Here is a 22,143-nt window from a genome sequence, read left to right as displayed (position 1 = left end):
GATGTCATAAAGACAGAGTCCATTCATTCAGTGCACTGAGCTCTGTAACACAAACTGTAAACTTTATGTAGTACCCCCTCGCTATACTAGCTTTAAAGTGAGGGCGTTATCCCTGAGTTCTTAGTTAACAGGTGTTAAACGTTTCGTGCCAAATTGATATTTCCACACCATTAGATTTGGGTCCTTGTTCCACAATGTAAAAATAAAATTAACCTAATATTTCTATAACCAAACATGCAAATAACAGTTTACATTTTCTCACAAACAACACAGTTCTTGAAAATTTAAATATTTATGTATTATTTCTCCCCAGTTAATTGTAAACGTAATCTCTGTCAGATCAAATTCAAATGTTTGCCTCAAAACAAAAATGCAATAAACAAAAATGGGCCCCAAATATATGAATTCAATCCAGAATATCAGAAACTCAAAGTTCCCACGCTGCAGGCCTGTTGTCTCTAGTTTACATGTTCACGTTAGGTCTTTTCCAAAGCATGCATAAGGTCCAGATGCAAACTGGTTGTGGCCTGACAATAAACTCTGACGGTTCTGTCAGAGTCAAACTGAAAGCCTTTAACTCAATAGACTCCCGTCTTCTTTGTGCTGTTTGGTGTTTTCAGTCACTGCGTTAGTGACTCAAACTCCACAGTCCCATGCAGGCTATGCTAAGCTAGCTAAGTCCAGCTGACTAGCATGCTAACACCCTTAAAGTCCTGAACAATTTACCATAAACATGTTATTCTGAACTCACTTTTCATTTTTTCTTAACGCATCTAGGATTTCCTCTGATTTCTTAACATATTTTCTAAACGTTTCATCTCAGCTGAACTGAGAACCATCTGAACCATCTTTATTTCTCCTCTCTCTCACTCTTCCTTATGCATCTTTCAATCAATTTAAGAGAAATTAAAATTATATATATATATATATATATGTATTTCGCCCCCTCTTTATCACGTGCATAGCAACAAAAGTACTAAGGCAACTTAGCAAGATTATAAAACAATTTTTCACCAAAGTAAATTGAAAACAACAAGAACAAACAAATCCCATTAATGCAAAATTGTCTTTCCTTAGTGATGTCATCAATCAGTCATCTGTACTCATCATATTGATTTGAACGCAACTGAAACATGGAGTCTGACCTCAGAGTCTGCAGTCTACAGTCTGGACTCTCCAGAAAACCACACAGATGAAGAACTCCTGGATCCTGCAGGTCCTCGTTGTCGCTCAGGTCCAGTTCTGTTAGATTGGACGGATTTTTCTTCAGAGCAGAGACTAGATCTTCACAGCTGTACTCTGACAATCTGCAGCTGCTCAACCTGCAATCAGACAGAAAAGTGTGTTCAGGAGCAGTGATGCAGCTGGATGTCCAGGAACTTGGTCCATTCAGTCAGGTGGGACCCGCACTGATGACAGACTGACAGATGAAATTTTACCTGTTTGCTCATTTCTTTTGGATTTGGACCCAAAAACATGATCATGAATGAAAATGTAATAGATTAGGAATGACTAAGTTAAAACAGACGAGGACTTGAAATGTCATTTATCATCAAAAAATATTAATGACTAAATATTCATTCATTCATCTTCTGTTTTGTCCCTTTTGGGGTCACGGGGCTGCTGGAGCCTATCCCGTCCACATACGAGCGAAGGCAGGGGACACCCTGGACAGGTCGCCAGTCTGTCTCAGGGTCACATATCATGCACACTCACACCTAGGGAAAATTTAGAGTGACCAATTAACTTATAAAGCATGTTTTTGGATGGTGGGAGGAATCCGGAGACCCCAGAGAAAACCCACGCATGCAAGAGAAGAATATGCAAACTCCACACAGAAAGGTCCCCCATTGATGTTCTGCTTCAAGTCCCCCAGCCGGGACTTGAACCAGGCCTTTTTGCTGTGAGGCAGAAGCGCTAATCACTGCGCCACCGTGCACCCTCATTACTAAATACATTTTCAAAATTCATGGAAGAAATACAGATTGACCTGACATTTGGAAAATAAATTTTCGAATTTCAGCTACAATTACAAAAGGGGTTTATATATGTTTAATGGGCGTGGCTAAATTTGCATATTTTCTGACCATTCACTTTTAACATTCAGATCAAAGCAGAGAAAAAGCAAGCAAATACTATGGCAATTTAACAAGATTGGAAAATAATTCAACAAATTTAATTCAAAACAACAAGAATAAACAAATCACATCAATGACACATTGTTGTTCTGTAGTCATGTCATCAGTCAGTCATCTGTACTCATCTTAGGCCCCCCATTTACACTGCATGGTTCAATTGACCCAATTCCGATTTTTTCCTCTCATGTGGCACAGATCGGACATGACCGGTGAACGTGTCAGCAGGACAAAAGCGCATGGATTCTGATTTTCTCAGATCGGACTCAGGCTTCATTCATATGTGGAAATAAATCGGATACAAATCGAATATGTGCATTTGCGTGTGCCATGTAAGCAGATAAATCGGATATTCCCCAGTAAATGCGAGTCGTACGTCAGTGACGTCAATTCAGGACACCACCAACTGAGATCACATGACTCATTAAAGTGCTTTTACGCGCTGATTTTGCTGTTCGAGGACAGCTGGAGCCCCATCAGCGTGTTCCCTTTCAGCCTCAAGGCCCGTACACACCGGGACGAATATTCGCCAGGCGTTTTTCGACACGTTTTTTGTGTTCACACCCAGGCGATTTTCGCTGACGATGAGTGGAGTGAACATGCAATTTCATTCCCTGACATTAGATGGCGCTTAATGTAAAACAGAAATACTCCTGTACACAAGGTGGCGCTGCGCAACTTTACGCTTCTTAAAGTCGCTTTTCACTCAGAAGAAGAGAGCAAGTATTTACACGCTTGTCAGAATCAAACAAAGAAAACATGAATATTTCAAGCATCAGTAGCTCCAACTGGTGCTTGGTTCGGGGATATTTTAGAATGTCCATCATTATTGCTTCGCGGCTGTGTAGACGCTACTTGGCGTCGATCTTCTTCGCTGGTATGTGTGCTCAGCAAGGCAGTTTTGTGTTTGAGCGCCCCCAAGTTGTGTTTTACTGTAACTTCAGAAGCTCCAGACACGTGAGCAAAAGCGCCATTCTCATTGGTCGAATAGATTTCGACGCAACGCGTCGAAAAAAAAAAAACGAATCCGAGGCGTTTTTTTTTTTTGACGCTTTAACGCGTGGCGTTTTTTCGCGTCGGTGTGCACACTCTCGTTGGTGCCCTTTGTTTAGTCACGAGGCGTTAAACGTCGGCGAAAATCGCCGGCGAAATTCGTCCCGGTGTGAACAGGCCTTCAGGCTTCAGACTTTAGTCGGAAACTTCTGTCATTTCCGGTCCGGTCCCTGTCGGGACACAACCGGTAACTAATCAAGCGGGACACCGTTGCTCTGGAACAGGCAAGAAGCCCTTTATTTCTTTGCTTGGATCAAAGTGTTAGTACAGCACAACGTCTGCAAACACCTCATTCAAAACTCAGAGAGAGCACATAAGCCGGCCGAGCAGCCCTCCTTTTTCCTCTCCTCGTCCGCCTGCCTCATCCAGAAGCGCCCAAGGCAACGCCTCCTTCTGTCGCTGCGTTGCCTCCATGACAAAAGAAACAACAAAAAAAGTGGGGGACCAAGCTAAGCTTTTTTCTATTTCGCCATGCCAAACGTTTGCCGTTTGGACCAACAAGCATCTTTTAAACGGGCTTTTATTACTGTTATGATTATTATTATGGGCCTGCTAGCTCAGAATTTTTTAAATCTGCGCGATCAGTGCTTTATTCTTGGCTGCAGGACCGCGAAGAATGATTATCATTAGGCCAAAAATACGTGCTAAAAACACTGGCCGTGGGGTAACTTAAAACTACGTGCGGGCAATGCCGGAATGAGCATCTTGGATGTAAACATGTGGGAATTATATCAGCCTTTATTATGTCAGGACACCACTGGAAACACAAATTCATATGATGGTTTAGAATTTCTCAGATCTGTGTAGCAGCACTTCCGCCTTCGGCAATCCGGCTGCCGGTCCGACGACAAAGCTAGTCCCGGGGAAAGTTTCGACGAACCGCGGTGCGTCCAAAGGAGGACCGCGGAAGGCCGAAATACAGCTACGTATTCCTGAGGACGTCTACATTTGATAGTTTCAGCATTGGATAGTGTAAATGCAAAAATCAGATACGGGTCACTTTTAAAAGTGAAAATCGGATTTGGGTATCAAGACCTGAAGTGTAAATGCAGCCATGTTGATCTGAACACAACTGAAACATGGAGTCTGACCTCAGAGTCTGCAGTCTACAGTGTGGACTCTTCAGAAAACCACACAGATAAAGAACTCCTGAATGCTCCAGGTTGTTGTCGCCCAGGTCCAGTTCTGTCAGATGGGACGGGTTTTCCTTCAGAGCTGAGACCAGAGCTTCACAGCTGATATCTGACAAACTGCATCTCATTAACCTGCAATCAGACAGAAAAGTGTGTTCTGGAGCAGTGATGCAGCTGGAGGTCCAGGAACTTGGTCCATTCAGTCAGGTGGGACCCGCCCTGATGACAGACTGACAGATGACATTTTGAAATTATGGACTGAAAAATTGCGATGACCTGTAAATGAAAATACATTACACCTTGGCAGAGGAGTTTTTTCTCAATTTTAAAAATCTAGTTTAAACTGAATAATTTTCTAACAGCAAAGCTAAGTTAGACAGAATCAATTTAGGAAACTTTAGCACAGAAAATCCTATTCTGTGTTAAAGAGAAATAGGTGCGATCAGCGCTGATCAGTATGTGTGTGAAGTGAGCCTCTTCGCCCTGCATGTCCTCTGGTTGCAGAGGTAATGCCCTGCTGCCTGTTTTCTGGTTTGCCTCCACAGGGTGTTTGGTGGAACTCGCTGCTGCTGCTGTACAGAGTTTTAGTCCTTTTTGTAGAAGTGTTTCTGTAGGTGTTCTCTTTGAGCTGTTCAACACCGCACAAAACAACAAGAAGACCTCAGCTAGAGGCAGCTTGTTTTATTATGAGACATGAACTACTTAGTATTTACTTGTGATGGGTACCGAACCAAAACTGTATGCCATGTTGCTGGCAGTAACATGAAAATGCGGATTGTGGTTTTTAGTAGGCTCAGATAAGAACGAGTGAACCACTGCAGCAGCACAAACTGGAAAAGCAGCTTGTGCAGGAAAAACAGCTCAAAAAGTCTTTCGTTCTCCTCTCAAAGTATTTCCTGACATCTCTAAACTGTAGAGGGGACTTGAAAAAATGAGGATCCACGGGGCCCAAACTGTCTGAATGTGGCCCTGCAGAGGAGCTGCTGATGGTTCTGCTTTTAGTCTAAGGGGGTCAGCTGGTTCAGTTCTGGAGCTTCAAAAGAACCCATGTGTGTGTTTGCACACGTACAGGTCCAAGTCAGTTACTAGTCGTTTCATTGTTGATCTGTTATTATGTAAATGAATTCGCAGTGTGCTGGGCGATTGCAGAGAATAATATTTAGTGAGGTCCACTGTATCTGCAGCTCCCAAAGTCCCATTTCTGATCCCCGAAATCTTTTAGGATCTTTTTCACTATCTTAGTGAGCTGATCTAACCGTCTTCCCTTGACCAGGTAGCTCCGCCCCCAGCCTTCAAGATAAACTACATTATAGGATAGATTTAGTGTCTGTTTAAGCATCAGGATTGAGAACCAGAAACTAACCTAAAGACTATGTGAAATGAAAGACCTGGTAATCTGCTGCAGTTTGACCTCCTCATTTCTCTTCACAAGGAGCTGCTGCTCTGTGGGTCAGAAAGGTAGGGAAAGCATTTGTGTCTCAAAATTCAAAATAAAAGTAAATACCAGAAAGGCTTTTTAATTTTCAAATAAAACTGCATTAGTTGACTCAAAATTAAAATGAAAAATTCATTCACCATACTGATTTTTCTTTTTCAACACCGCTTATTCTGTCTCCTAAATAAAATCATAAAGAAAATGGTATTTGACATTACATTTTCAAAAGGTTTTCTGGTAAATGTGTAGCAAAATTCAATTAGAATTATGTAATTTGACAATAAAAATGGATTAACAGAAATGCTTATTCATTTTCACAATGTAACTGCATCAAATGACTCAAAAATAAAATTAAAAATCAATTAAATTAAAAAATTAAAGCGAAAATGCAAAGGGGGGATTGCATTTCGTCTTGACATCCACCGCGCAAAAAGTGTCACAATCCATTTCCAGTCAGCAGTTCAAGGGGGGAGGCAAGGCGATGACCTCAGTGCTCACTCGGTTAGCCAGCTGCTAGCGAAGCCTGTCTCTGTGCAGAGCAGCCAGACGTGTTTGCAGGCAGGGGAGGGTGCTTTGCTCTCCAGAGGAGACTTCGGACTGCAGTCCCTCCAGCCGCTCGTCGTGAGCGAGCTGCCGGACTCGGGAGAACCATGTCTCAGAGCAGAGGAGCGGCTTTGAGAAGGTGTGCGAGTTGGCGGAACCGGCTTTTGAAGGCTGAAATGCCTCTATGCACAGTCCTGAGAAACCGTGCAAACAATCATGTGAATTTGTTGTACCAGTCATGTCCAGACAAAAAAAAAAGGCTGATGTTATTTCCTCATATCCTCGTGCAGCCAAGTTTCACATTGCGGCACTACATCAAGGCTAAATGTTGTTGTTGGCACGTTAGCTTAATCATAACCCTTCTCCCAGGTCCGTTCGGCCAAGAATTTTTTTTTTTTTTTTTTGTATTTTAATACTTGCACATTTGGGAACACCCCTCACTTTTGCACATTGCTGTCACTTTTCCTTTTCTCTGCTCTTTGGAACTGCTGTGACAATTGAATTTCCCCAATGTGGGATCAATAAAGAATATCTATCTATCTATCTATCTATCTATTGCGGCACTGCATCAAGGATAAATGTTGTTGTTGGCACGTTAGCTTAATCATAACCCTTCTCCCAGGTCCGTTCGGCCAAGAATAAAGCATTGGCCGCACCGATTATTATGTACGGAGCCTGTGTCCTGACATTGAAAAACTAAAATATATCTTGTTCCCACAAGATAATATTCCGTTCCCTCACGTCATAAGTCATTCATAAACATGGATATGCTCTTTCAGTGGTAACTTCCGTGTCTCTGTGACCCACATTTGTTAAAGAAAGAAAAAATAAAAAATTATCAATTTATTATTGTTTAAATAATAAAAGAAAAACATTATAAGGCGCGTTTCGACCAATCACCGTGTCCCTGTAACTGAAGTCTAACAACAAGACCAATGATTGGCTGACCGAAATGCATCTTGGGTATGCGTGATGCATGACGGAATATTGCTCAAATCCATGTTTGTAATGCTAAGAGCTGAGTTGGGTAAGCGAAGAAGCCATCCTAATCTTATATTTTTCCTGATTTTCATAGAGACAATAATAGTCCTTCTTGCTTTTATTTTTACCCCCACTGAATGCTCAGAGACAGGGAAGTAGCGGCAGAAAGCGGCCTTTGCAGCAAGAGGATGGAGAGCGTACCAGGATGTGAATAAACGTGATTACCGATGCTTTTGTGCTTTTTAGAATAAATTAATCTGATCTCTAAACATCCTCCGTGTCTTCAATGCAATGTAATAAGACACACACAGATAGAAATGTGAAGGTATCTGCTGTAAATCCAACTATTACTCACATCCGTGTCTATGAATAACAGGATAAATGATTGGCTAGTTAGCATGTAGCCTACTAGCCTTCGAATGTAAAGCGACTGCTAAAGAGTATGTTTAAAAAAAAGACAAGGCCTGAGTATTATTATTCCTATTCGACCTTAACTACAATATCAGCTGGCTGTCTGTCAACCAGCCAATTAGCTGCCTAAATGCAAAAGAGCTCCGCGGCGAAGATATGTCCGGTGAACTGTATGGCAAAGCAGCAAGCCTAGGTATCACAAATCTTACGATATTTTTCTTAAATTCATTGAAACAATAATAAATTGATCATTCTTGTTTTTCTTTTTCCTTTCTTGGATGAATGTGGGTCACAAAGACACGGAAGGTAACGCAGAAAGCGTTTTTTGCGGCTGGACGGAGACCATATCGGTGTTTATTAATGACTTATGACGTGAATAATTATTCCAAAAATTAATCATTTGGAGGGAACAGAAAATTATCTTGTGGGAACAAGATATTAATTTGTGGGAACGAGATAAATTTTTGTTTTTTAATGTCAGGGCACGGGATCCGTAATTATGAGCGAACAGGCCCTTTATAAAAATCATTACGATAATAACACATTTAGAAGATCGTCTCCTCTTATTTCCCGAGGGTTTTGCTATTCGAGGACAGCTCTAGCACAGATTTTGCCATGCTGAACTTTCCAGCTTCTGACAAAACGTCCCAACCTCTTGTTCCACACTCTTTTCTTATTTTGTCCCTCTTTTTCCAGCACCAAATACGCGCATCAGTGATGAAGAAGAGTGAGCACTGATATCGCATTTTTTGCATGGTGGATGTGATCCTCTCTTTGCGTTTCGCTTTAATTATGTCACAGAATCAGCGGACTTGAAAAAGAAAATAAAAGAGCATTTTGAAGTATTGATTTTTAATTTTATCTTTGATTTATTTGATGCAGTTATATTGTGAAAATGAAAAAGCAATTCTGTAAATCCCTTTTAAATGGTAAATTAGATAATTTTAATTGAAATTTGATACACATTTACCAGAGAACTTTCAGAAAATGAAATGTTAAATACCATTTCCTTCATCATTTTAGATTAAGTGATAAAGCATAAAGCAGTGTTGAAAAAGAAAAAGCCATTCGGCGGATAGATTTTTCATTTTATTTTTGAGACAACGAACACAGATTTTAATAAAGCATTTTGGGTATTGACTTCTGAATTATGAGATAGGAATGGTTCCATAGAAATCTGTTGCAACTGTTTGTCCATTGAAATCTGTAGTTCTGAGATTGATTTATGTTTTCTTTCAAAGAACACAGAATATGAAGTTTATCAAGAAACAAACTCCTGGATGGACTTAGGATCTCCTGTTTGGTCTAATGCAAAATAAACAGAATCACATTTGTAACCATCAGATAAGGAAAAAACAGGATTTTTCAGTCAAGCGGAATGTTGTTTTCTTTTTCCTTCTATGCAGAGAAACGGATAAAAACAGACAGAACTTGTGGTAGAGAATCAACATTTGAATGAAACCTGACCTGAGACTCTCCAGTTTACAGTCTGGACTCTTTAGTCCAGCAGACAGAAGCTTCACTCCTAAATCCTCCAGGTCGTTGAAACTCAGGTCCAGAACTCTGAGTCTGGAGGACTGAGAGCTGAGAATTGGGGACAGAGCTGCACAGCTTCTCTCTGACAGCTTCGAGTGTCTCAGTCTGTAGAAAACAAAGACAGACAGCAGTTATTAATCTTTCATGTTTCCACTCAAATTCATTTGTTGACTGAAGGTGATTTTCCTGAGAGTTCTTACAGAGCTTTGTTGGAGGCTTTGATCACTGGCAGCAGCCTCAGAAGAACCTCCTCTGAAGGAGAGAATTTCTCCAGGTTAAACTCTTCCAGATCTTCTTCTGATGACAGTAAGATGAAGACCAGAGCAGACCACTGATCAGGAGACAGTTTATCTGTGGAGAGACGTCCTGACCTCAGGAACTGTTGGATCTCCTCCACTAGAGAACCATCATTCAGTTCATTCAGACAGTGGAACAGGTTGATGCTTTTCTCTGCAGACAGATCCTCACTGATCTTCTTCTTGATGAACTGAACTGTTTCCTGATTGGTCTGCGAGCTACTTCCTGTCTGAGTCAGCAGACCTTGTAGGAGACTCCGATTGGTCTGCAATGAAAGACCCAGGAGGAAGCGGAGGAACAAGTCCAGGTGTCCGTTTGGACTCTGTAAGGCCTTCTCCACAGCACTCTGGTAGAACTGGACTGGACTATATTGTTTCAGTTTGAGAGTCATTAGGGATCTTTTCTTCTGTGATCGTTCTTCCTCCATAAGGTTGAGTCCAGAGGTGATGAAGGTCCGGTGGACATGAAGAGCAGCCAGAAACTCCTGAACACTCAGATGGATGAAGCAGAAGACCACGTCCTGGTACAGGCCTCTCTCCTCTCTAAAGATCTGTGTGAACACTCCTGAGTACACTGAGGCTGCTCTGATATCGATGCCACACTCTGTCAGGTCGGATTCATAGAAGATCAGGTTTCCTTTCTGCAGCTGCTCAAAAGCCAGTTTTCCCAGAGAATCCATCATCTTCCTGCTCTCTGGACTCCAGTGAGGATCTGTCTCAGCTCCTCCATCATACTTGACCTTCTTGACTTTGGCCTGAACCACCAGGAAGTGGATGTACATGTCAGTCAGGCTCTTGGGCAGCTCTCCTCCCTCTCTGCTCTTCAGCAGATCCTCCAGAACTGTAGCAGTGATCCAGCAGAAGACTGGGATTCGGCACATGATGTGGAGGCTTCTGGATCTCTGGATGTGGGAGATGATCCTGCTGGCCTGCTCTTCATCTCTGAACCTCTTCCTGAAGTACTCCTCCTTCTGGGGATCATTGAACCCTCTGACCTCTGTCACCATGTCAACACACTCAGCAGGGATCTGATTGGCTGCTGCAGGTCGTGTGGTTATCCAGAGGAGAGCAGAGGGAAGCAGGTTCCCCCTGATGAGGTTTGTCAGCAGATTAGCCACTGAGGTGGACTTTCTAGGGTCATTTAGGATCTGAGTCTTGTGGAAGTCCAGAGGAAGTCGACACTCATCCAGACCATCAAAGATGAAGAGGACCTGGAAGTCTTCAAAGCTGCAGATTCCTGCTTGTTTGGTTTCAGGGAAGAAGTGATGAACAAGTTCCACCAAGCTGAACTTCTCCTCTTTCAGCACATTCAGCTCTCTGAAAGTGAATGGAAATGTGAAGTGGAGGTTCTGGTGGGCTTTGCCTTCAGCCCAGTCCAGAGTGAACTTCTGTGTTAAGACTGTTTTCCCGATGCCAGCCACTCCCTTAGTCATCACGGTTCTGATTGGTTCTTGTCTTCCAGCTGGGAGTTGGAAGAGCTCTTCTTGTCTGATGCTTGTTTCTGCTCTGTCTGCTTTCCTGGATGCTGCTTCAATCTGTCTGACCTCATGTTCTTCATTCAGCTCTCCTCTTCCTCCCTCTGTGATGAAGAGCTCTGTGTAGATCTCATTCAGAAGGGTTGGGTTTCCTGCTTTAGTCATCCCCTCAAACAAACACTGGAACTTCTTCTTCAGACCAGATTGGACTTCATGTCGACAAACTGCAGCAGAAGATCCTGAATGAAGACAACAAACAGTAAATCAACTCTCTGCAGCCCTGAATGATGAGGGTTTGAATCCCTGTGGTTCCATGTGTTCAGACATCAGTAAATCTTCATTTATCAGCAGCTGAAACCTTCAGAGAAATCCTCTTACTGCTCTGCAGACCATCAGCCAGCTCCTCCTGATTCATTCTCCTCAGGAAGTTCACTGTGATCTTCATCAGAGACTCTCTGCTGCTCCTCTGCTCTTCATCTTCATCCTCCAGCTCCTCCTCTTCCTCCTCTTCCTCCCTGTGACTCAGAAGCTTCTGGATCTTCTTCAGCTCCTTCTTGACAAAAGTGACAATGTTGTCCTCCAGCAGCTGCAACAGAATTCCAGATGAATGAGCCAATCAGAGTGAAGTCATGGAGCCAAACATCAGCTCCATGTTGGACACACTGACAGTCCACTGGTGTCCAAAGTGCAGCATGGAGACGACTGTGGACAGAATGATGGAACAGTAGTTGTTGTTCATGTACAGACCAGAAAGATGGAGTCCAGCTGTGTTTGATGCTGCTGGACAGACGGACCACTGGGAGTCTCTGAGCTCTGCTGGTCCAGTCTGTGGAGAATCAGAATCAATCAGATTCTACTGGACCCACACATCTGCTGAATCCATAACATGTTTTTGACAAACAATAATTTCTTGTACCCTTGCTGAGCACCAATGCTTTAGATAAGTTGCCACCGGGGGTGTTGAGGTTTCGTTTGAGGCTCATGAAGTTCATGTTCGACATTGTGCAAGTTCCTGAAAAGTGCTTAATAATTGCAGATACACTGTGAAGAGCACCGGTAAAGCACACATTCACACAAGAGGAATTGAACAATGACGCAGAGGTCAAAGTCTTTGTGGACTCTGTAGTTTAGAGCATTCCTGCTATGGAACCCAGACTAAGAGAAATAAAAAATAACACTCCGACCCTGTCTGTGGGAAAGTTATCGAGTACTTTAAAACAGGCTGGCCCAAAAGGCACTTGCCACCGCGGGAGCTGGAGTGAGTCTTGGTCGGAAAAAGACAATCTCAATCTGGCTGTCGAGTTGTTGCTAAGAGGACAGAGACTGGTCATTCCGCAAAATAAGAGAAAAGAGATCCTGAATCAGATTCATGCATCAGGGCATAGTCAAATGCAGGGCAAGAGCCCGCCAGTCTGTGTGGGCAGGGTCTTTCTGTGTACATCAGTCACAGCTGCTGAAGGGCAGACAGCAGAAGACAACACTGCCACAGCAGCCTGTGACTCTTCTCCCAAGATGGCGACATATGAAACAATTTCAAAACTTAACAGAGACAGTACAAAACAAACCAGAAACGACAGTACGATCTGTGTCACCATCCCCGTCCCTTGACAGTTTTTCAAACAGGGAAAACCGTTCACAGTGGGAACTAGGCATGTTGAGTCCATCCGTTCACCTTTTCTGCGTCACACAAAGACACGGTGGTTGGAACCAAAAATCTCAAATTTGGACTCATCAAATCAAAGCACAGATTTCCACTGGTCTAATGTCCATTCCTTGTGTCCTTTAGCCCAAACAAGTCTTTTCTGCTTGTTGCCTTTCTTCAATAGTGGTTTTCAAGCAGATACTCTACCATGAAGGCCTGATTCACACAGTCTCCTTTTAACAGTTTTTGTAGAGATGTGTCTTCTGCTAGAACTCTGTGTGCCATTGACCTGCTCACTACTCTGAGCTGCTGTTAACCTGCGATTTCTGAGGCTGGTGATTCGGATGAACTTATCCTCCGCAGCAAAGGTGACTCTTGGTCTTCCTTTCCTGGGGCGGTCAGCATGTTAGGCTAGTTCCTTTGTAGCACTTGATAGTTTTTGTGACTGTACTTTCAAAGTTTTCCCAATTTTTGGACTGACTGACCCTAATGTCTTAAAGTAATGATGGCCACTCATTTTTCTGTACTTAGCTGCTTTTTTCTTGCCATAATACAAACTCTAACATTCTATTCAGTAGGGCTATCAGCTATGTATCAACCTGGCTTCTGCACAACACAACTGATGGTACCATCTCCATTTATAAGGCAAGAAATCACACTTATTAAACCTGACAGGGCACACCTGTGAAGTGAAAACCATTTCAGGTGACTACCTCTTGAAGCTCATCAAGAGAATGCCAAGAGTGTGCAAAGCAGTTATCAAAGCAAAAGGTGGCTACTTTGGAGAACCTACAATATGACATATTCTCAGTTGTTTCACACTTTTTTGTTATGTAAATAATTACACGTGTGAATTAATAGTTTATATGCCTTCAGTGGGACTCTACAATTTTCATAGTCATGAAAATAAAGAAAACTCTTTGAAAGGTGTGTTCAAACTATTGGTGTGTACTGTATGTAGTAATAACACACAGGACACTGCTACGTCAGCTTATGTGACATCTTTAGGACGCGTGTAACGTCAGCCAAAGCGATTGATCTGTGAAATGAAAAAAAAGGGAATGGTGTAAGGAAATGTGTGTTTGCTTAACAGAAAAAAAATATGTGAGGAAGTTTGTGTTTGGTTAACAGAAAAGAAAAACAAAGTAAGTTGAATAAGCTAATGTGACATTATACCCTAGATAGGGAGAAATCTTATGTTCTGGAATGGATTTGTTAATGTTACTAAAGAGGGAGTGTTCTAATTAAAAAGGGGAGGTGTTGGATAAAGCAAAAAGGAACTATTGATTCTTGTTCTGTATCCGGTTGGACAGAAATGAAGTGAACACAGAAAAAAACACTGATGTGAGAGTAATGCCTGCTCTGGTTTATATCAGTCCAGTGGTAGGCTAATGCAGCTAACATAACAATCTTTAGTCGAAACTTTACCCACTGTGACTCAGAGATAAATACCCGGTACTGAACAGTGCAGGCAAAGTTTTTCAGATTCCTTGTAATTCTTCCAAAATAATCAAGTATAAATTAAATATGTTTAGAAACAAACAAGTGAACTTATAAATTAATGTCACATCCATTTACATTTTAGTTTCCTAAAGTTCAGCCCACTGTTGTTTTTCCACATCAGTATAATCCAAAGGGAACATTCTAGCACACTGTGTGGTCACATCTTTGCTAAATTCAGTGTTTCCACACATTGGACTGGAATGATTTCTTTGCTGCCATCACACGTATGATGTCCGCTGTGATATATTTGGTTGTTTCTATATTATAGTAAAATAAACCTATCATGTTTCAATCCATATGTTATTTTCCAATTTTGATACGATCATCGATTTACTTAATCCTGAAACAATTTTTTTTAATGGTATTGGTCAATTCGATTCAGCCTCAGACAATCTGGTTCGATCCATGGAATAGAAACTGATTAATCAATTAATATATTCATTATTACACCTCTATGCCCCATGGTATGTGTGGGGAAGTTGATGTATTTATGGAGGCTAAAACTGTCCAAAAAGGGTGCAAAGTCTTTGGTAAGAGTGTTCAGAGGGCTATCCATGTGAATAGTAAAGTCCCCCAGGAGTATAATGTTGGGTAAGATGATTGGGGTGTTAAAAAGGCAGAATAGGCAGAGATAAATTAAGTTTTTTTAGTTTTTTTAGTTTTAGTTTTTTTAGTTTTAGTTTTTTTAGTTTTTTTTAATTAAGTTTTGGTGGTCGATAAAGAATGGTAACAATTGTAGGAGCAGGTCCTGAAAATGGATGAACTGTTGTCTCAAATGATGAATACAAAGGGACAGTAGCGTGCTATGTTCCAGTTCTTGTGGTTGATCATCGCGAGACCTCCCCCTGTGGCTTGTGGTGCGAGGTTTCAGGGCGTAAACAACTCCCAGAGGAGTAGCGTCCTTGAGTAGATGAAAGGTCATTTGGTTGCTGCCACGTCTGTTTGGCACCTAACATCTAATTTCCAATCAACTACGAGATCACAGATGAGATGGCCGTGGATGCATGCTTTACAGTCGCGTTGTTAGCCGACCAAGCTAAGTGGGCCAAGACACTGTAATCAGGGCGGTGTTGAGAGTTCCTCAGAGGGCGGTGGGCAGATGACCAGAAATATTTAAATTGATTTGGAAGTACTGCCCTGGAAGATCCAGTGAGTGCATCTCAGACAGGGCACATGTACGATGTAAGGGTGCTGGAGCAACGCTGGTGGTGGATCTTGTGGAGATGAGCAAAAGTTGGCATGTTCCATAGCAGGGCACTGTAGAAGTGCTGTCAACGGTTGCTTAACAACAGACAGGACGGTCCAGGCAATTGCAATTCTTACGTAGTTAATCCACATGCGCAGGAGGTGTGAAGGAGAGAGAGCAGGCAGGTCAACCCACACTTTCAAGGTAGATATGCTGGCTAATTCAAAATTTACCCAGACTGAAGTGATGGGAGATTTTAGATAAAGCAAGCTAGAGTAACAAGATACAGATATATCCAATGGCAGGACTCAGTAGAACCCAGGGCGTCAGTCGCCCAGAAAACCTAGACACAGCGACTCAATGAGCTGGTTAAACCCAAAACATGAATTTTACTGACTCAAGGATCAAATAATATTTTAATTAGGACATACCCAAGAAGTATTGCTGTTTTTTTATTAGTTTAGTTTAAATTTCAGCTCAGTGAAGCGCTTTAAGTCTTACTCCAACTATATTTTTACTTATTGCAAAAAAATTCTCATAAAACTTGATTATCTTGCTAGAAATACAAAGATTCTGGAATTCAGCTGAACAGTTCGTATCCAGGTGTTCATCTCTGAGTCACACTGGTTGAATTTTGGGCTAAAGATGTACAGGATCCATTTTCAAAATGAACCAATATTGACTAGGAGTCGTATCGGCAACCATAAATTATTTTATGAATTGAATTGTTATTAAAATGAATCGCTACACCCCTAATGCAAATAAATGCAGTGGAGAATACATCTTGAATGTAAATGAAAATGTAGACGGGGCCCTGTAGAAAAAATATTTGAATTGATTATTGTACTAAAGAACTTGATAAAAGCAAATCCTCCTTTCTCCTTTTCTTCTCCACTAATTTTAGTTTTTCTTTTGTCTAAACTAAAAAAGTAACCTTAACAATAATATTCAATTTCTTTTGGGTGATTAAATCGTGTCATTATTGTTTCAAATTTGTCCTCAGATTATCAGAAATAAGACAAAAAGACAATCAGACATTATTAAAACAGCCGTGTATTTTATAGAGATGAACCAAACACTGGAATCTCTGACTCCATTTCCTGTTTTCTCCAACAAAAACTTTGGAGAAATAAAATGCTTATGAAGATCAGCAAACTGTTGGAACAGATGTTTGTGTTTATTGTGCTTCACGACAGTTAACAGCAGCGCAGCAAGACACGACGTCACATTAACCCAATGCATCATGGGAGTTGTAGTGAAAAACAGGGGACGCTGATGCCAGACAGACTTGCGTTTCTGAGCTTCATTGTGTGGTTCACATCCTGGGGGAAGCTACTAGGGGTTCAAGGATGACTCGCGATCCATACAGATCAGTAGCCCCGGTTCTGCCATTTCTTAAAATTAATAATTTCCCGCGCAACACCTGACCATCTCTCACAGAACACTGGTGTGCAGAGGAACACTGGTTGACGGTAGCGGTTTAATTTTTGGAGGAATCCCAGTGATTAGTTCCATGATTTACTTTTTAATGTTTTCTAAGACCTAAAATTGATATTCACAATAACAGGTTCTTAAAAAAATCCAATCCCTCTGATACTTTTCACAAAGATACACACAGGACATCACACACAAGTGGAAATGAACCTATTTCTAAAAATGATGCCATCTCTAAAAAAAAAGTGACAAAAGAGCAAAGAAAACATAATGATTTGTTATTTCTTAGTATTAATATTTCCAGGCTTTGTTTGTTTTGTTCTGCATCATGTTCATATTTGTATAATTTTGCCAGAATATATTTTTATGCAGAACAAAATATTATACGTTACTTAAGGGTTTACTTGATTTATTCTGGATTCACATTTGTCTTGTTATTTATATTTATGCTCAGAAAGTTAAGATTTAAAGGTTTAAATAGTTTTAAAAGTTTAGCTTTAGTGTATTTAATAAATGTTTATCTCGTTCGGCCTGCAACCTAAAGTGTGTTTTGGATTTAGGCCCCCTGTGCGACTGAGTTTGACACCCTTAAAATACAAGTCTAAAAAAATCCATTCATTTTTGTGTCAAATTGGCAAATAAAAATAGGGGAATAAGTTAGTGTAGAACCGCCACTTCAGGTGGAAAACCCTGCACTACTGTCACTTAAAACGCTTTAACACAAATGACTTTGAACGCCGTTAAAACATGAATGGTGGTCCTTCCTAAACTCTACATTGATTTCCCTCACACACAATAGTCCCTCCCAACCCCAAGCTAACATTTATATGAAAAAGAAGAATGGCTTGAAATTACTTAGTTTTGTTCAGAAATACAAACTTAATGAATAACCCTAACCAGTATTAAACTATTTGGATCTCATTATTTGAGACCCGGCGCATTAATTTTTACGTCCATTATAATGGACATTTTGTTTACCTGTATATTTCTAAGGAATTAAAAGATACCTTTCCAAATCCTACTCTACCCTGTAGAAGACACTCTGGGCTTTCCAGTGATGTGTCGTTTCATGTGATGAGTTTGCATGCTTGGAACTTCAATTTTTTCCTCTCCTAAGATGGCTGCCATGCCAGCAACCCCATTTTCTTAAAAGACCAACTAAAGAGATAAGTTGTGGTGTCCCACAAGGATCAATTATAGGCCCGCTGCTATTCAATATTTACATAAATGACATATTCAATGTTTCAAAGCTTATGAAACTCATTATTTGCTGATGACACAAACATATTCTATTCTACAGACAAACATAGGGAACTTATCAAGGTGGTGAACACAGAGTTAAATAAAATAAAATTATGGATGGATTACAACAAATTATCTTTGAACCTAGATAAAACCAATGTGATGTTTTTTGGAAACTTCAATGCAAATAAAGAGGTCTCAATTGAAATAAATAATGTCTTAATCGAAAGTGTTACAGAAATAAAATTCTTAGGGGTTTTTAATCGATGACAAACTAAGTTGGAAGCCACACATCAGACACATACAAACTAAAGTCTCAAAAAGTATTTCAATCGTAAATAAATCTAAACGTATATTAGGATACAACAGTAGATAATTATTATACTGCTCCTTAATACTACCATATTTCACCTACTGTATAGAAATTTGGGGGAATAATTATAAGAGCTCACTACATCCTCTCTTTTTACTTCAAAAACGAGCCGTCAGAATTGTACATAAAGCCGGATATCTTGATCATACAAACGATCTATTTTATCAATCTAGACTTTTAAAACTGCATGACCTTGTGGATTTTTACACTGCGCAACTTTTATACAGAGCCAGTGGGAAATCGTTACCATTCAATATCCAAAAACAGTTCTTAGAAAATGAAGGAGGCTAAGGCCTGAGGGGATGTAGGAACTTCAAGATCAAACTGATAAGAACCACAAAGAAAAGTTTCTGTGTGTCGGTGTGTTCAAATATTCAAATATTCAAGAAAATGTATAAAGAAACTCTTATTTCAGGATATGAAGATACAAGGATTTAAGGATCAACAGGTGTTTGAATAATTCCAAATACATGTGTGAACTTGATTGTGGTGAAATAATCAAAGCTCTTTTAATTACAACCACTGAGTGTTACATTGTAATGTGCAATAATGATTACTGAAATGTTTAAATTACAATCAATAAGCTATTGATTTTGTTTACTTGATTTGCAATGTGTAGCAATAATTAATGTTTTATTGTGATCATGTGTTCTAATGATAATCAATTATTATTACATATCGGTACCGTTACTGTTTACTGAAATCATGAATGAATGTTTTCTGAAGATCATCAATCATTTCTAGGCACTGGATTTTGTTACTTGAAGAGAATCTATCTGATCAGAACCGGATTTAAAAACACTGTAAAACTATCAAATGAATGAACTCAGAAGGGGTGGGATTACATAAGCTTGCTTCTTCCCACTACTTTTCAAGCAATAAATCAAACTCTACTTATACCTCAGTTAACGATCACTGTATTTAATTTAGCATATATGATTTAAGTGACATTTTCGTTTTGTTTTCTGTCTTTTTAATCTATGCATTTCATCATTTCTGTAATGAGTTTGATAAATATGTGTAAATTATTTATTGCTTTGACTACAATGCTTGAAATAAATCAATAAAATCAAAACCAAATCAAAAATCAAAATCAAAAGATGAGAGGTAAATCAATTATTCTGTACCTATTGCTTTTTTTTTAAACCATGATAATTAAATATTCATGTTCATAAACATGTTAGCTTTCGGATGATGAAAAGGATATTTAAATGGAAAAAAATAACTTTTTTTTTTTATAGTAACTTGATTTTTTTTTTTTTTTTTTTTTTTTAAAAAGCATCATAAAATGTTTACACCTGTGCTACCAGGGTGCCCTGCCTATCAAGATGATCCTAAAGTTTGTGCATTCTGGAGTCCAATCCCGTACTTTTTTCCCCAACTACCAGGGAATCCCACTCCTCACCCTCCCTGGGAAAGTCTATGCCAGGATACTGGAGAAGAGGTTCCATTCCATAGACAAACATCAGATAAAAGAACAAAAGTTCAGTTTCCGTTCTGGTCGTGGAACAGCGGACCAGTGGAACAGCTATACACCATCTTTAGGGTGCTGGAGAGTTTGTGGAAGTTTGCTCATCCAGTCCATTTTTGTTTTGCGGAATGGGAGAAGGCGTTTCACCGCATTCCACATGGTATCCTGTGGAGGATGCTCTGGGAGTATGGGGTCCGAGGAGCCTTACTTAGGGCTGTCCGTTCTCTGCATGACCAGAAAGAGCTTGATTCACATAGCTGGCAGTAAGTCAGACCTGTTACCGGTGCATGTAGGTAGGGCTCCGGCAGGGCTGCCCTTTACTCACCGGTTCTGTTCATAGTTTTTATGCAAAACATTTCTAGGTGCATCCAGGGGCCGGGAGGGGTCTGGTTTGGGGACCACAGGGTTTCATCTCTGCTATTTGCAGATGATGTTGTCCTGTTGGCTTCATTGAGCCGGGACCTCCAGTGTGCATAGGGGCAGTTTGTGGCCGAGTGTGAAGCGGCTGGGATGAGGGTCAGCACCGCCAAGTCTGAAGCCATGGTTTTCGACCAGAGAAAGATAGTTTGCCATCTCTAGGTGGGTGGAGTGTCCCTGCCCCAGGTGGAGGGGTTTAAATATCTTGGGGTCTTGTTTATGAGTGAGCGAAGACAGGAACGAAAGATTGACAGCGACATTCGTAGTTCTGCGGTTGCTGTACTGGTCCAAAGCGGTGAAGAGAGAGCTGAGCCAGAAAGCAAAGCTCTCAATTTACCGGTCGATCTTCCTCTGTAGCAGATGGTCAAACAGGTAACAAAAGAGTGATAAAGGACTTTATATTTTAGAATAAAATTTTATGTTTTTGGGGTGAATTTTACTCTAAAGATTTAATCTGCTCCTTTTTTCTGATTTTCCAAATTGACTTCTATTTTCACAGAATTATCGTTCTGTTGTCCTCTAGAATGGATGTTGTGAAATTAAAATTAAAAATATTTAAACAGATATTGTAACACACTTTTTCCTCGGTTCTCAGGAGGTTATATGTTATTTTTGGCCAGTGTGATTGCTATTCGAGTTAATATTGTTTATATAGTTACTGTTCGTTATTCTATGTATGATACCTCAATTATTAATAAAGTTTTGGAGAAAAATACCCAAACTAACATTAGCGGTGAAACTAAAACAGCGGAGACATTGGAGCTATCCAATCGCACAGACTGGAGCCAGATAGCAGCTCAGACTAAGAAAACAAAGATGTTCATCTTCATGGATCTAGTCTGCAGGTGGATCAGTGAACATACCAGTGACGTGCGGTGAGGTTAATGGCTGGTGAGGCACTGACGTCATCAGTCAGATTTACAAACATCTGAACCATACTGAGTGACTTATTCACCATTTAATTGACAACAGTTAACGTGTTTTGTTTAAAATATCATTTCAACGTGTTTTTTTTCTTACACAAACTGCAGCAAAGAAAAAAGCACAAACGTTATTATCATCTTACCTTTACATGTAAATAAAGTCCATACGCCGCTCCTTCTGAAGAAAATGACTTGCCGCTTGCTATCACTTATTCTATTGTTTTTTAGCGTCATAATCTCAGGGCTCACCGGCGCCCCCTAACATGAGGCACGAGAACTGCTGGCCCCACCCAGCAGCTTTTTTGCCGGCGTTTAGCGCTCAGCACAAGAAACACGTCCCTCATATACAGTTATTTATAAAAACAAACACTGTACATCATATACATCTGCTAAATTATGCAAACTCTCATATAGTGCAAGTGAGTGAACCGACATACAGAGAGACAGCAGTGCCGTCTGACTGCATAGGTATTGCGCAATCCAAGGTGAGGCTCAGCGGGCTGGTGCCTCATCGCACGTCACTTAGTATCTGAACGGCAAATGCGGAAATTCAGCGATTTTGAAAAGTAAAAACACCCAAAAATGGTCCATTTAAATGGAAAATGACTGCAAAGCACAAATTACTCATTAAATATAATAACTGAATTTATTTTTTATCTTTTCTTCCCATAATGACAGGTGAGGCACAGCCTCACCTGCCTCTCCTGACTGCACGTCACTGGAACATTACCTACCTAACATGGATGGAGCTTAAGTTGCGGGTTCCAGCTGCTATCCAGCAGTCTGCGCTGACGATTAGAGCTCCTCCTCGTTTTGGACGATGGTTCCTTCAGCAGCAGAAAGTTGTTCTCTGACAGAACTTTCCTGAGGTTCTGAAGACATGGTTCCTGCTCCGATCTTCAGCTCCAACTCCCACAAACACCGCCGTCCTCTTCACTGCAGCTCCGATCGATC

The 22,143-nt window shown here is 40.7% G+C and overlaps 2 protein-coding genes across 3 annotated transcripts in view; both read right to left on the bottom strand.

Annotated features, from left to right (window-relative positions):
- The window catches only part of LOC105355327 (NACHT, LRR and PYD domains-containing protein 12-like), a 1,049,862-nt gene that overhangs the window by 670,174 nt on the left and 357,545 nt on the right, over positions 1 to 22,143 (bottom strand). The window lies entirely within an intron of this gene.
- LOC105355311 (NACHT, LRR and PYD domains-containing protein 12-like) overlaps positions 1 to 22,143 on the bottom strand; it is a 93,452-nt gene that overhangs the window by 7,294 nt on the left and 64,015 nt on the right. The window contains exons 4-9 of one of the 2 annotated variants that reach the window (XM_023962005.1): positions 11,746 to 11,824; positions 11,377 to 11,584; positions 9,428 to 11,237; positions 9,159 to 9,332; positions 4,280 to 4,453; positions 1,146 to 1,322 (exon numbers count right to left, since the gene is read on the bottom strand). In XM_023962005.1, coding sequence (XP_023817773.1) covers positions 1,146 to 1,322; positions 4,280 to 4,453; positions 9,159 to 9,332; positions 9,428 to 11,237; positions 11,377 to 11,584; positions 11,746 to 11,824 — 2,622 coding nt within the window. The remainder of the gene's footprint in view (positions 1 to 1,145; positions 1,323 to 4,279; positions 4,454 to 9,158; positions 9,333 to 9,427; positions 11,238 to 11,376; positions 11,585 to 11,745; positions 11,825 to 22,143) is intronic. The other variant, XM_023962007.1, reaches the window with a different exon arrangement.

Source organism: Oryzias latipes, chromosome 2 (assembly GCF_002234675.1).
Source record: "Oryzias latipes chromosome 2, ASM223467v1".
Taxonomy (NCBI): domain Eukaryota; kingdom Metazoa; phylum Chordata; class Actinopteri; order Beloniformes; family Adrianichthyidae; genus Oryzias; species Oryzias latipes.
Note: the sequence above shows the minus strand (reverse complement) of the source record. Positions and strands in the feature narration are given on the sequence as shown.